Source organism: Octodon degus, unplaced genomic scaffold (genome assembly GCF_000260255.1).
Source record: "Octodon degus isolate 3935 unplaced genomic scaffold, OctDeg1.0 scaffold00047, whole genome shotgun sequence".
In the NCBI taxonomy this organism is placed as follows: Eukaryota; Metazoa; Chordata; class Mammalia; order Rodentia; family Octodontidae; genus Octodon; species Octodon degus.
In genome coordinates this window covers 13,429,658-13,443,458 of record NW_004524623.1, presented here as the reverse complement: position 1 = coordinate 13,443,458, position 13,801 = coordinate 13,429,658, and the positions used below count along the sequence as shown (strand labels likewise).

Below are 13,801 nucleotides of genomic sequence, written 5' to 3'. Positions count from 1 at the left end.
CCAAAATAACTTAATCATGCACTTAATCCCAGCAAAGTGTGGCTTTAAAATAGTTAAGGTAGTATATTCATACATACTTTACCAAGAAAACAAAAACTCGGGGAAAAGAACCAGGGTAAGTGGATACAGTGCCTCTAGAAAACAGGCAGCCTCACTGTTCTGTGGGTTGCTTGGCTTGCAGACCTACGGCGAGGAGGACGCCTTTCTCCCCACCGTGGGTCTGAGCTGTGAGCTTTGCAGTGTTTACCTGGGGAGGCTGGAGCAGTGCAGTTGGTGTGCCCTGTTTATATGTCCACTCCCCACTGGCCACTGAAAGCGAAGATTGCTCTTTTTGCAACTGCCCAGCTCTTAACTGCTTCCTAGGCCTGTGATGCTTTCTTGACCTCTGTAACCACAAGGGCCTGTCTGCACAGGCGAGATGTATCTCACTGTAGCAGGCTTTTACTAACCTAGCCTCGTAACAGATGGTGTCACCCTGCCAATGGAACCAAAGACAGCCAAGCCTTCAGCTTTTGTAACTGCCGTGTACAGATCTTATAAAATGCTAGCCGACCAGCCTGCGCCACCTGGCTTCTCTGGGAGCATCTCCCCGCCTGTCCACTGGTGTAAACAGAGCTATTTTCTGCCTCCAGATGTCCTTGCGCTCCTTTGCTGGATGCAGGTGGCCACAACAGCACAACCTTAGGGCGACTTGTGTCATTAACTTAAGGGCAGAGGTAAAGCAGGGTTGTGGTAAACTCAGGGCGGAGTATTGTCAAGCCTCTACCACTGCACACTCGGCTGCATCTTTTGCCATGTTGGATCATTTAATTTGATGCCTCCTGAGTCGGGTGTGGCCATTTGATACTGGGGAATGAAGCTCCAAACCTGCTAGGTGTCCAAAACACTGAGTTTGTGTTCTTTAAAATGGAGGAGTAGATTCTAGGAGCAGTGGAGGTTAAGAGTTGGAAGGATTTGTTGAAAGAAAGTGAGCTTCAGTCTGAGGACAGAAGGAGGCTGGAAAGTGGGTTACCTGCCAAGCCTACTTCTCAGGGGTGTTTTATTAATCAAAGCCACTAGATGAAGCAACTTAAGATGTAAATTGATAAGATTACAGTAGAGTCACTTAGGTAGTAATTGATCCAGTGGAAAATCATTGGATAGGTGTGAGGTGGGACTAAACTGTAGTGAACCAATAAGATCACAAGTACAGTCACTAAGGTATTAATACTGATTAAATGGGGATCAGACGGGAAAACAAGTCACGGTGGCAAGCAGACGGGGGTGACAAGGACTCCCCTGGAACGGGTGGGTTAAGGGGGTTTGGTCTCCTCCCCAAGGTGACTGGTGCCTACGTAGAATATCAGCCACTGCTGTTGGTCCCTCGGGGACCTGTGTGGTGAGCAGCTCCTTTTTTCTTGAAGTCTGGCCTTCAGCGATTGCGCTTCCAGCCACAGTTGTGTCCGCCTTGAGCTCTAGAGGGCCCAGCCCTCTCTGACTGCCTGTCACTTTTCTACTTCACATAGCTGTCTCTAATACATTCAAGTGTGAAGGTGTGTGTATACTTCACCGACCCAGAGCTGGCTGCCGCATGCTGGTTCTGCAGAACTGCCCCCAGCTGGTTTGTTCTGTGTTTGGTTGGTGTGGTTGTAGAGGCAGTTTTAAATGTAAAAGAAATCTTGAAATTTAAGCTTCTAACACTGCACAAGGATGCAACTGGGAAACACATCGTGTTAGAAAATTATACAACTTAAACTTTAACATTGCAGTGGCAGCTACAAGACAAGTGCACCCTGCCCAGGGCTGGGCCTTGTTTTGTTTGCTGGCAAGTTTTCCAGAGACTTATCACCTCAAGGACTCCTTGGCTTGGCCTTAGACAATGGTGTGTTTTCTTCCTGCTCATTATAACCTAGACCTCCTTGTTACATGATAGTAGCCCTAATTAGCTTGCATGGCACAAATTCTGCCCGGGAGTGTATGATAAGACATGTGTCACCAGCTGCAGAATATTTGTTACCTGTGTTTTGTACTTTCTTCTTATGAAACCCCAAGATGGGGCTAATGATTTGGAGCCAAGATTCCCATCCGCTTGCTAGCGAAATAAAGCTGAATGCCTTCCAAAGTTCCAAGTCTTCCGTCTGGCCCAATCCCAAGTTCTGTAGCATGGTTAGTGAGCAAGACCAGCAGATAAGAGCACTAGGTCCCTCCCTCTGCCACCTACTGCTGCCATGCAACTAACTCACAAAGTTTTGTGGTGTACACACACACACACACACACACACACACACACGAATAGCCAATGGTCTGTGTTCCCCCAGGAATAAAAGCTGTGGCTTCGTCTTGTTCTTATCTGCAAGAAGCTTCTATGAAGAGATGCCAGAACCTCACTGATGAAGGTGTCCTCGCTCTTGCATTCAACTGCCGGCTGCTCAAGATTATTGACTTAGGAGGCTGCCTCAGTATTACTGACGTGTCCTTGTGCGCCTTAGGAGAGCACTGCTCACTTTTGAAGTGTGTAGACTTTTCAGCTACTCAGGTAAATAACTGACACACCCAAAAGGGCAAGGTAACGTGTGGCCCTGCGTGTTGCCATGACCAGTCAGAACAGCGTTTTTTCTGTTGTTGAAGTTGTTGGCCATTTCATGTTTTGGGTGGCTGATAAGTGTGATGCAATTTCTATATTCCCCTTAATTATTTTAGACAGTATGGGTGGGAAGTACATATGAAGAAACTCATATTTGCCAATAGAAGGCTGTTAATTACATAATATATAACTTTTAGAAAATTCTGCATTTTTCATAACTGTTCACAGGCTTTCTTTTCCCGCTGCACAGGTGTCTGACAGTGGAGTGGTTGCGCTTGTTAGTGGGCCATGTGCCAAGAAATTAGAGGTAACTTAAATGTCTGTAATAGTAATGGTAACTGAATTTGATGTTACCCTCAGAATTTTTTTTTTTTTTTTTGCTCCGAATGCCTTCAGGGCAGGTTTGGCTGGCTTGAGTTGTGGGGACTGAACCACAGCAACCTGAGCCTGACTGCTTTGGTGAAGCAGCCACTTAAAGAACTGAGCTAAGGGGCAGGCCCACAGAAATTATTTTTTAGGACCCAGAAGACCAGTGTCTCATCAATCAGGTACTGCATTGATACCTGGCTCCAACCTCTCCATTCCCAGAGTAAATATAAATTGGTAAACTGGGGGCTGGTGAGATGGCTCAGTGGTCTAAAGCACCTACTTAGAACAAGCTTAGCTAAAGCACAGGGACCGCGGTTCAATCCCCCAGCACCGCATGCCAGCCAGCCCCGCCCCCCGGTGGGTTGAGCTGGCCACACACACACATAAAAAAAAAGAAAAAAAAATTAGTAAACTGAAAAGATAAGTCACATTAAAATTCGAGTAAAACTCTTACCTCCCCGAAGTCTTAGCATCCCATAGAGTCAGAGTCACGTCGTACATCTCCTGATGTACGACGCCTGTGAGTCGGTTGCTGACATTCATCCACGTCGCCCAGGAGCTCGGGCCTGCCTGACCCTGCCTCCATGTCAGCGCAGCCTGTCATCACCCTGTTCTGACAGCTGCATTGTCCAGCCTCATAGAAAGGGTGTGGATTGCCACACAGCCTTCTGTCCAAGAGCAGCTGTGTGCATGTTCTTGTCCCTGGGCTGCTTGCTTGCTTTTTGTTGCTGCTTTCATTTAGCGTCTCTGAGGTTCATGCATGCTGCTGCACGTGAGGATTCTGCACTCCTTGTTGTTGAGTGCTGGTCTGTAATGTGGCTCTGCCATAATTCGTTATGCAACGAGCACTTGGTTCTTTCAGCTTTGGACTTTTATGAATACTGCTATGGACATTTATGGCCATGTCTTTGTTTAGGGACATTTTCATTTTTCTCAACTGAATACGTGGGGGTGAAATTGCCAAGTGTGTGCCACCACACATTCAGCTCTGTGAGATGCAACAGTGCTGTTTTCCCCAAGGTCCTAGCTAGCGTGCTGGAGACTTCTGTCCACCTTACCAGGAGGCAGCTTCATTTCTTCAGGCTTATGTTGTTCCTTTCTTCATAGTTTGCTTTTTGTCTTGGTTTTCTTTTTTATGAAAAAATAAAGTAAAACTTCATAACAAAATAATAAGAGAATAACAATTGTTAATCCACTGTGTATTTGTTTTGTTTTTTCCAAGTAAATGCTTGGGAAAGATCCCCCCACTTTTGCATACTGTCGTTGGTGATCAGTTTTCTTCCTTTGGTTTTCTTTCATAACTAGGAGATTCACATGGGGCACTGTGTTCACCTGACTGACGATGCCGTGGAGGCCATTGTCACCTGCTGTCCTCAGATCCGGATTCTACTCTTCCATGAGTGCCCACTGATAACAGGTCAGTCTGGTGGGATGTTTAAGTCCTCGCTCCATCCTCCCAGCACTCCAGTTTCCTCACTCGCAGTGCGGCCGTGGCAGTGTACCTCCACGGTGGCCTCCTCACAATGGGGAGTAAGACAGTGTCGCTAGCAGTGATGGGAAATGCACTGTGCCATTTCCTGTGTGACTCTGGCCATGACACTGCCTGGGATCCCTTTTGTAGACAGTCTAGAACCTTTCCTTTGCAGTATTGCCTCAAACATTTTAAATTCAAAACATCTTGGACTCGAGCTGATGTCACTCTTCTGAAGGAACATAATGCTGCCAAAGCTTTAGACTCGTAGAGATTGAAGCCACGATGCCACATCCTGCCACAGAAACTTCACCCTTCCCTGGACCTCCTGTTAGTCCTTGTTTCTCAGCCAGACCAGGGCTTCAATTATAACACCAGTTGTGCACATTTTCAAAAGAAATATCTGAGGACCTAAGTTCAAACCCTGTCCACCAAAAGGGTTAGGAAGGCCTGAGCTGGGGGCTGGGAGCCAGGATTTGCCACCAGTGTTTTGGGTGTGCTGAGAGCCCCATGACTGGCATCCTGAGAGCTGTCGGCTGACCTCTGACCTCGGGGTGGGCATGGCCACTGCCCAAACAGTGAAGCTGAAGTCTGGCTGCAGTGTGAGAGTCGGCTTGAGCTCCCAGACTTGAGGGTGCGTGAGTGAGTCCCGTGGACCAGACAGCCTCGGCGAGCGAGGTGGGCTCTAACCAGAGTGTGCACATGCCCTCTAAAAACGGGGAAGTCGCCAGACATGGTGACTACACTTGTAATTCTAGTTCTTGGAAGGGTGAAATGGGATGATAGAAAGTTCCGGCCAGTTGAGGGTTTTGCTAACTAAATTGACCTTTTTAAAAAGTGTGATCCCTGAGTATCTTCAAGTAAGTTATTCCATACTTCAATCAGGATATTAATTATTCTGCTTTACAAATAAAACCAAATATTTTGTTAACAAGATGAAATCCATCCTAAAGGAAAGAAGCCAGTGCGAGGAGAATTTGAGAAAAGAAGTGTAGTGAATTATTACCTATAACCCTTGGGGTGCTGTTAACCAAATGGTGGTATTCTTGCATTTCTGAGGTTACTGGTTTATTTTTCAGGAAATTGATAAAGTAAAAGAACTGTTTCCTGCATGTTTTATAATTTGGTGTCTGTTACACTACACTACCTTAATGTATCCCTCTTGTTATAATTCCCAGTACTCAAAAGACTGTTTCTATATTTTTTGCTTCCTTGTACATTCTTACTACATATTTTTTGACTTCAAAAGAATGACATCATAAAACTGTTTCAGAGCCAATGGTGATATTTGCTTTAGATAATTATAACATTATTCTAAATATAACCACATTATTTTGAATTAAAATAAATTTTTATGCTGATAAAAAAAAAAAAAGAAAGAAAGAAAGTTCCGGCCAGCCTGGGCTATTTAGTGAAACTGTTTCAAAATTAAATAAATAGGAGCCAGGGAGATGGCTCAGTGGAATAAGCGCTTCCCTGGCAGGCACAAGGGCCTGAGTTCAATCCCTGGTTCTGCACCAAAAAAAAAAAAAAAATTAAATAAATACAGGATTGGGATGTAGCTCAGCACTTCCTGGGATCAGTCTTCAGTAGCAGAAATAACAAAAAAACAGTAATTGGGCATTTCCTAGAAGGAATGATTCAGAAGTTAAGCTATTAACAAAACTCCCACCCAAGAACAAGAAAATGATCTTTCAATGAACAGTTTTGGAGAGAGAATGGGGGAAAAAAATAAGTTGCTATTAATATTGTGCCTTAAGGCCAGGGAGATGGCTCAGTAGAAGAAGTGCTTGCATGGCAAGCGCAAGGGCCTGAGTTCAATCCCTGGATCCGCAAAAAAAAAAAAAAAAATGTGTCTTAAAAGCCATGCTTGTTCAACAAAAAAAATTAGAGTGGCATTTTAGGAAAATGTGATGATATATTTAGAAATATTTTTAGGAACATATAAAATACTGCCACAATTATAAAATTAATGTATCTCAAAAAGGACATTCCTCTCTGTTATGGGTCATAGCTAGATGTCCCCCCAAGCCTCATGTACTTGTAGGTGGGGATTTGGGGAGAGAGTGGGTGATGGGTGTGACAATGAATTTGTCCAGTTGTTCTGGCCGATTGTAAGAAGCTCTCTCAGAAGCTGAGAACGGATATAAGCAAGTTTTAGTTTTGCTGGTAGATGGCCCCCACCTATAGCTAGTCAGAATTCCCATCCCCAAAGAGTTTTTATGCTGTTTGGTTTGGTTTGGTATTGGGAATCGAACTTAGGACCTTGCAATTGCCAGGCAGGTGCTTGTGCCACTGAACTATCTCCCCGGCTGTACTGAGTTTTTATAATTCTCAAATAGCCATTGTAACCATGTTAGTTCACTTTGGAATTTTACAAGAATGTCACAAGGTTTACATTGCCCATTATTTCAGTCAGGCAGGATGCAGTTAGATTTTAGCTTACCCCACAGTTTGTCCTCACTGTTTCTTTAGTAATGACTTGCTCTTCCTTCGTGTGTTTCATGGGTAGCTTAAAGGGAGGGGTGAGAAGTGACTTCATCTAGAGTTTTTTTGGGGGGAGGGGCCCCTCAGGATGCCTTCAGGGCAGGTCTGGTTTGACTTGAGGATGAGGGGATTGAACCACAGCATCCTGAGCCTGACTGCTTTGTTTCAGCAGGCACTTAAATACCTGAGCTAATGGGCAGGCCCCCATCATCTAGAGTTTAAGGGACTAAGACGGAGACCAGAAACAAAGTGGAGTCATGTTAGCCCATCAGAGTGATTGTTTCAGCATAGTTCTGGGCCTGAGTGACAGTGTACCAGCCATTCAGATACTAAGAAGAGTGAGGCAGGGATTGAAAGTTCAAGGCCAACCTGGGCAATTTGGAGACCCTGACTCACAACAAAAGATTGAAAAGGGATGGGGAGGCAGCAGTGTAGTGTGTGCTTCACATGCACAAAGGTCAGGGTTAGATCCCTGGTGGCACAAAAAAAGAGTACATAATGGAAAAAATAAAAAGGGCTGGGATGTAGTTCAGTGGTTCAACCACTAGTACTTCAATACCAAAAAAACCCCTACTAGTTTTAAAATTAATTTTTAATTTAATGAATGTAGCTCTTATAAGTAAAACTTCTTGGGATCTTTCTTATAGCTTAGGTCTGAAGTGACAGTTTGCAGAGTCACTGGATTAGGGCTGTTCCAGCTGACCTGCTACAGGAGTGGGTCTGGGAGTAGAGGTGGTCACGCTGGGTGGGACCTGGTAGTGACCTCATTTTTCCTGCTTCCTGCCTACCATGAGGAAGCAGCTATCCTCTGCCCACCCTCCCACCACACCGCTCCTGCCCATGGCCCGCCGACCACGCCGGGCTGCAGCTTCTAGAGTACGCGCTGGCGTAAACCTGGCTGCCTCTAAGTTCCACATTGGCTATTTTGACCCAATGGCAAGCTAATGCCCAGACAGCTTCACCAGATGACTCTAGTGACAGGTTCTTAGATCCTGGGTTACCTACTCCTCAAGAGTTAGCACAGGGGCCAGGGAGATGGCTCAGTAGAATAAGCACTTGCCTGGCAAGTGTAAGGGCCTAAGTTCAATCCCCAGTTCCACCAAAAAAAAAGCACAAACCAGCCGAAACAAGTATTTTAAGGCCATGTGGCTTGCTTCAGAATTCCCTTTTACTTAAAGTGGATTGCTTGCTTTAAAAACTGCTTGTGGACTGGGGAGATAGCTCAGTGGAATAAGGGCTTGCCTGGCAAGTATTGCAAAATAATAATAATAATAATAATAATAATAATAATAATAACTGCTTGTTTTTATTTTGAATTTGTTTCTCAGTTCTACATTACTGTTTCCTCATCGTCCTCTGTTCATTCCTCACTAATCCAGTGTGAAGAACTGCTTTGCCCCGACCACTGTAATAAACACACAACACTGTATGTGTCAGCTTCATGGTTTTCTGTGTATCTTACCAAAAATGTCCAAGGTACAGTTCCGTGGGCCTTTGAAAGAATTCCTGTTGCCATGTGCACACCGAGTGCCTTCCCGGAGCAGCCTGGGTCCTGGAGGCCGACAGTGATGCCCCCACAGCCTGGGCTCCCTCCAGGCCATTGCTGCAGGTCTCTCCTCTCAGCCATAAGGCCAAAGAGGCACAGCAGTGGACGCGGCCTGCCCCAGCCTTCAAAATGCTCCACAGAGTCAAAGTAAAACCCCCGACACCTGGCCCATAGTTCCTTCTCCAGAAGAGTGAGGTCTTCAGTCTTCCCCATACAGCGGCGGCTTCACCAGGAAGAGAAAAATAGGGAGCAGCGTGTAGGTCAGTCGTGTGTACTGATCTTGCTTTTTTTTTTTTTTTTGCGCGGCCTGATGATGCCTAGAGGGCATTTCTGGTTTCCTGTGAGTAACTGGGTTCGAACCAGAGCATCCTGAGCCTGATCTGTGCCTTGTACGCTGGCCCTTTGGCAGTTCAGTTCAGAGTCTAAGGTTCTGTGTGCTGCCGAGAAATCCTGCTATCCTGGGACTCTGGCGACTCCCCTGTAGCTCAGTGCACTTGGTGCGTTGAGGTCAGGTCCTGGGCCCTGCTCTCGGGCCAAAGCTGCGTGGAGAGACTGGCGCGGCGCCGCCACCTAGCGTCAGGACGCGTGAGTTACAAAGCTGCGATGTCGGGTTCCCGCGGGAAGGAAAGCAGCCCTGCTGCATGCAGTCCTGCCTGCCTGCGCAGGAGTGACAGGGCGGTCCACCACGGCTCCTGGCTGACGCTGGGGCGGGGTCACAGGTAGAAAGAAGGAAGGCCAAAGCGAAATGGGGAACTGAGTCTCCACTTGCGTCCTTTCAGACTTCTCTTGACTGCCCAGGTCCTCTGAATTCTCAGGTAAACACTAAAATCTGGAGACATTTGGGGAGCGTTGCAATCTTCAGTTTACGAGGCGGGATCAAAGCATACAGTGAATGCTTAAACTTCTAAAAACTCTTATTCCACCGTTCTTTTGACTTTCTTAAGCAGTCTGAATTCTTGTTCCTGGTTGTATTTCTAATATGTGCTCAAAAATGCAGTGAATGTTGCTGCCCAGAGCCATCCAGTGGAAAGGCAGGCTTGTAAGAATGTAACAGCATGTCCTCCTCCGCCTCATTTACTGGATCTGGCCCCAGTCACCTTCTGGCTCTTCCTCACAGTCACAATAAACATGAAAGGAAAGCGCTTTGGATCAGTTGAAAACCTAAAGGCAGCCACAGCCGCATAGTGAGGATACTCCTGAACGAGGACGTGCAGGCTTGCTTCAGAAAGTGGCAAGAACCCTGCAGTAGGCACGCTCGCGATGAAGAGGGCCCGCGGCAACGTGTCTGTGACTGTAGGAATTTTTTTTTTTTTTTTACTCTTCACTGGTTTATTTAATTAAAAAAATTGAAGATCCCCCATTTTTAAAAGGCCCTTTTACATAAAGTAGAGCTTCTAAGTGACAGCTTGGGAAATCAGTCTGAACTGGACACACTATGGATGTGACACACAGATGAAACTTCCTCACACCACTACCGTGACATGGATTGGATAGTCTCCCTCAAAATAATCCTATAAAAAATTGCTTCAAAGCCCCTTTGAAACTGCAATAGTGCAGCAGAACCACAAGTAAACAATTGCCTGTTAACTTGTTATTTCAAATAGACTGAAAAGCCAACAGGCAGGTTTTTTGTGTGCAATTTTTCAGAACAAATCTTAAGTTGAAATATCAAATCTGCATAGCACTGTCCCTTCACAGAAGGCAAGAAACTTCTGGTGCATCATGTCAGAGGCCGTCCTCGGTGCTGCAGGCTGTGAAAGTGGGCCTCCTTCAGCGTCTGGTTGATGTGGAAATAAGGGCCGTGGCACAGTGCAGCCCGCTCAGACATGGGCAGAGGGGTGTTGGGACTGGATCCGGGGATGACCTGGCTTAAGCCGCTCTCTGGCCCACTGGCCCGGTCTGGACTGTGGGTGCTGGTGCTGCTGCTGCTGCTCCCGCCACTGTCACTGCTCGAAGACTCAGTGTCCTAGGAATCCTGAAAGACAGGGTTTCTACTACTCCTTTTGTTCTGTGGAGGGAGATGGTTATCTTCTTCATTGCCATTCCTTCTCCTTTTCCTGGGGCGGAGGCGCTCTATCCTCGTTGCTGGTGGAGAGCGACGAGGTGCCGCCTCGCGAAGAGCGAACGAGGGGTCTGTGTTCTGGCGGCCGCCACGCCCACCCCCTTGGGCCTTCGCTCTGGCCGCCAAGCGGGTTGTCGCGGCTGGTGGCGAATCGGAAAATTTTTACCTTGAACATTCACCATATTTTTTCTCAGGCCTTTTTCTCAGATCAGTAAGTCTCCTGATCTATGACCAAGGATGTCATGTGTGTGTGTGCGATAGGGTTTTAACCCAGCACATTCACGTTGAGCTACGTCTCCAACCATTTTTCTGAATTTTTTGAGATGGGGTCTTGCTAAGTTTCATGAGCTGTCCTTGACCTTGTGACCCTCCTGTCTCAACCTTCTGAATAACTTGGATTATAGTTGTGCACCAAATCTAGACAACAGCACGTGGTTGTCTAGATTTTTATTTCTTTTGACAACATTTTATAGTTTTTAAAGTATTTACTTTTGTTAAATTTGTGTTCTTTTTGATAGTAACATACATGCAATTATTGTCTTAATTTCATTTTGGGTTATTTATTGATGCATATAGAATATATTGGACTATTACATATTGATCTTATACCTTACCAGCCTGCTAAAGTTCTTAGTTTTAACTTTTAATGGATTCCCTGGGAGATTCCATACAAAACATTAGTCTTAGGAGTTGCAGAATGATCTAGAAGAGGTAAAGGCGTTGCTGGAGCAGGCCCTAGGAAGAGTGTGTGGTGCCCTGACAGCTGGAAAATCCAAGACTGAAACAGAAACAGAATAAGATGCACAAAAATCACAGAAAAAAACCAGAACTTCTCGACACTGAGAACCCGGCTGCTGTGGCTGTTCCCATCCCAACAGGATAGACAGTGGAGACTGGTAATCATGGATGGGATCTGTCGGGTAAGTTTGTGAACATCTACGCAACCCTACCTGGAGCTCATCGAGTTCCTGCCGAGCATGTGAGGTACGTGTCACAGAGAGGTCCTTTGATCTTCTGGTGAAGAATCTAAAGGGGAAGAGTTACTCTATTCTTGTGAACAATCTCTTGAAACCCATCTCAGTGGAAGGCAGTTCAGAAAAACCAAGACTGATACAGTTCTTGTGCAGAAAGAAAGCGAAAAACATGCTGTGGGAATACTTAACTCAGGTTGAAAAAGTGCAGAGAAAAACAAAAGCCATCCTATGATGCCGAGACAGATCCTAGTGGGGGGGATTAACGAATGTTGTAAGGAAAATTTATGAAGATGAATCTGATAACGTGAAGTGAACCATTAATGAAGCCTGGGTGGAATCAAGAGAGAAGCAAGGCAAAGGAGATACACAATTTTGAGACTTTGGAGTCCTTTTGAGAACTATGATACAGAAGTATGATATTTCCAAAGCGGAGTGTTGGTGCACTGCACATGCACATGTGGCAGACAGCTAAAGAGCCTGCAGAGTAAGGGCGGTGAGGTCTCCATTGCTTGCTGGAGAATTTATGTAAATAAGATGTGCATGTTAGGGCCGGACGAGATAGCTCAGTGGATTAAGCACCTGCTTAGGCAAATGCAGGGATCGCGGTTCAATTCCTGGCACCACAGGCCATGCCGGCCCCGCCCCGGCACACACTGAGCCAGCCACCAAGACCACCTGTGTGGTGGCGCCCACCTGTAATCCCAGCACTGGGGAGGCTGAAAACAGGAGGATTGCTACAAGTCCAAGCTCCCTGTGCCAAATACATTTTTAAAAAATGAATAAAAAAGAGGCATATTAAGTACTTCCTCCAAAGATGGTTTCATTAGTACCCTTGTGATTTTGTTCATGAAAGGGTTACATGATATTCTCATTAAAAGCAAGCCTTACCTAAGGAAAGCAGTACATTGTGTATATTTTTGTTCAGCTAAGAGGTAGAAAACAAAAGTATGTGCTTGCTATAAGTTGCAGATGTCAGCTCCCACTAATGTAAGAATAAGTAAAACTGAATTTTTGTATAAAATTCAGCTTTGTGCTCGTGCTGTGGAGTTGCTGTGGAGTGGATGATGCCCTGCTGCTAGCTGGAGCAGTGCTGGTGGCAGGGATGGCATGCGCTCATCCAGTCACAAACGTTTCTATCTAGATTTAAATATACTTAAGAATATGGGATTGGGGCCAGGGAGATGGCTCAGTGGAATAAGCACTTCCCTGGCAAGCACAAGGGCCTGCGTTCGATCCCCAGTTCCGCCAAAAAAAAAAAAAAAAAGAATATGGAATTGAAGTAATAGGCAAGCATCTTCACGTAGTACCAGTTAGCAAGGTCTACCATGAAAAAGATACCTTCAAAATTAATAACCATAGAATAAAAGTAATTAATTTGAAAGTCCATCTGTTCCTCTGTTCAATGAAGTCAAATTTTTATGTAACAAATTAGGTAAGGCCAGTCTTACTGTTTCCTTCCTCTGATTGCTTTTTCTTGCCTGTAGCAGGAAATATAAGACAAGGCCGAGCAGAAGGGTGGGGGTGAACATCCTGTCTGTCTTCAACCAAGAGGGGAAACGTTGCTCTCACCGTTCTGACGTTTGCTGTGGGCTTCTCGTGGGTGCCTTCAGCAGGGGGAGTTGGCATGTGCTGGGTTCGTCAGACGGCTTCTCTGCATCTGTTAAGTGGATCACGTGGCTTAGTCCTTTCTGCAATGCGTATGGCAGAAGCGGCAGGCAGAGCAGTGCCCAGCCCAAATATGAATGAATGCCCAGAACGTGACGTGGGGCAAGCTGTGGTATATAAAGTTGCAGGTACAATTCAAGTTGCTAATTGGGTGTAGGGTGTGTGTGTGTGTGTGTGTGTGTGTGTGTGTGTGTGTGTGTGGTGCAAGGATCAAACCTGGGGTCAGGTGGGTTCTTGTGGTGTACAACTGTAATCCCAGCACCTAGGAGGCTGAGGCAGGAAGATCACCCCAAGTTCAAGGTCATCGTGGGCTCAGTGGCAGCCTAAATTAGAGCAAAAGCCTGTCTCAGAAAGCCTTAGAAAAAACCCCAAAACTCTGGGCATCGCAACACACCCCTGTAATCCCAGCACTCGGGAGGCAGAGGCAGAGCCTGTGCTGCAAAGTGAGTTCAAGACTAGCCTGAGCTGCACAGTGAGATCATGCCTCGATATTATTAATAATATTATTAATACTAATAATAAATATGCTGTTCTGAGCCACTAAATTGAAGGTATTTGTTACTACAGCATTGGGAAGGCATGCATGAAATGGGGCTGACTCAAGGTCTGTCCATGGTAAGCGTGAGCTCCGTCACTCAGCCTGAAGTCTGGATTTAGTCATGGT

At 45.9% G+C, this 13,801-nt stretch overlaps 1 protein-coding gene and 1 pseudogene across 2 annotated transcripts in view; one reads left to right on the top strand and one right to left on the bottom strand.

Moving 5' to 3' along the window:
• Amn1 (antagonist of mitotic exit network 1 homolog) overlaps window positions 1–13,801 on the top strand; it is a 65,277-nt gene that overhangs the window by 34,022 nt on the left and 17,454 nt on the right. For both annotated transcript variants that reach the window (XR_002821320.1, XM_004632180.2), the window contains exons 4-6: window positions 2,298–2,515; window positions 2,814–2,870; window positions 4,238–4,349. Coding sequence is in view for 1 of the 2 variants with exons in the window: in XM_004632180.2 (XP_004632237.1) it covers window positions 2,298–2,515; window positions 2,814–2,870; window positions 4,238–4,349 (387 nt within the window). In the remaining variant the exon portion in view is untranslated. The remainder of the gene's footprint in view (window positions 1–2,297; window positions 2,516–2,813; window positions 2,871–4,237; window positions 4,350–13,801) is intronic.
• Window positions 10,123–10,660, bottom strand: LOC105742324 (annotated as a pseudogene).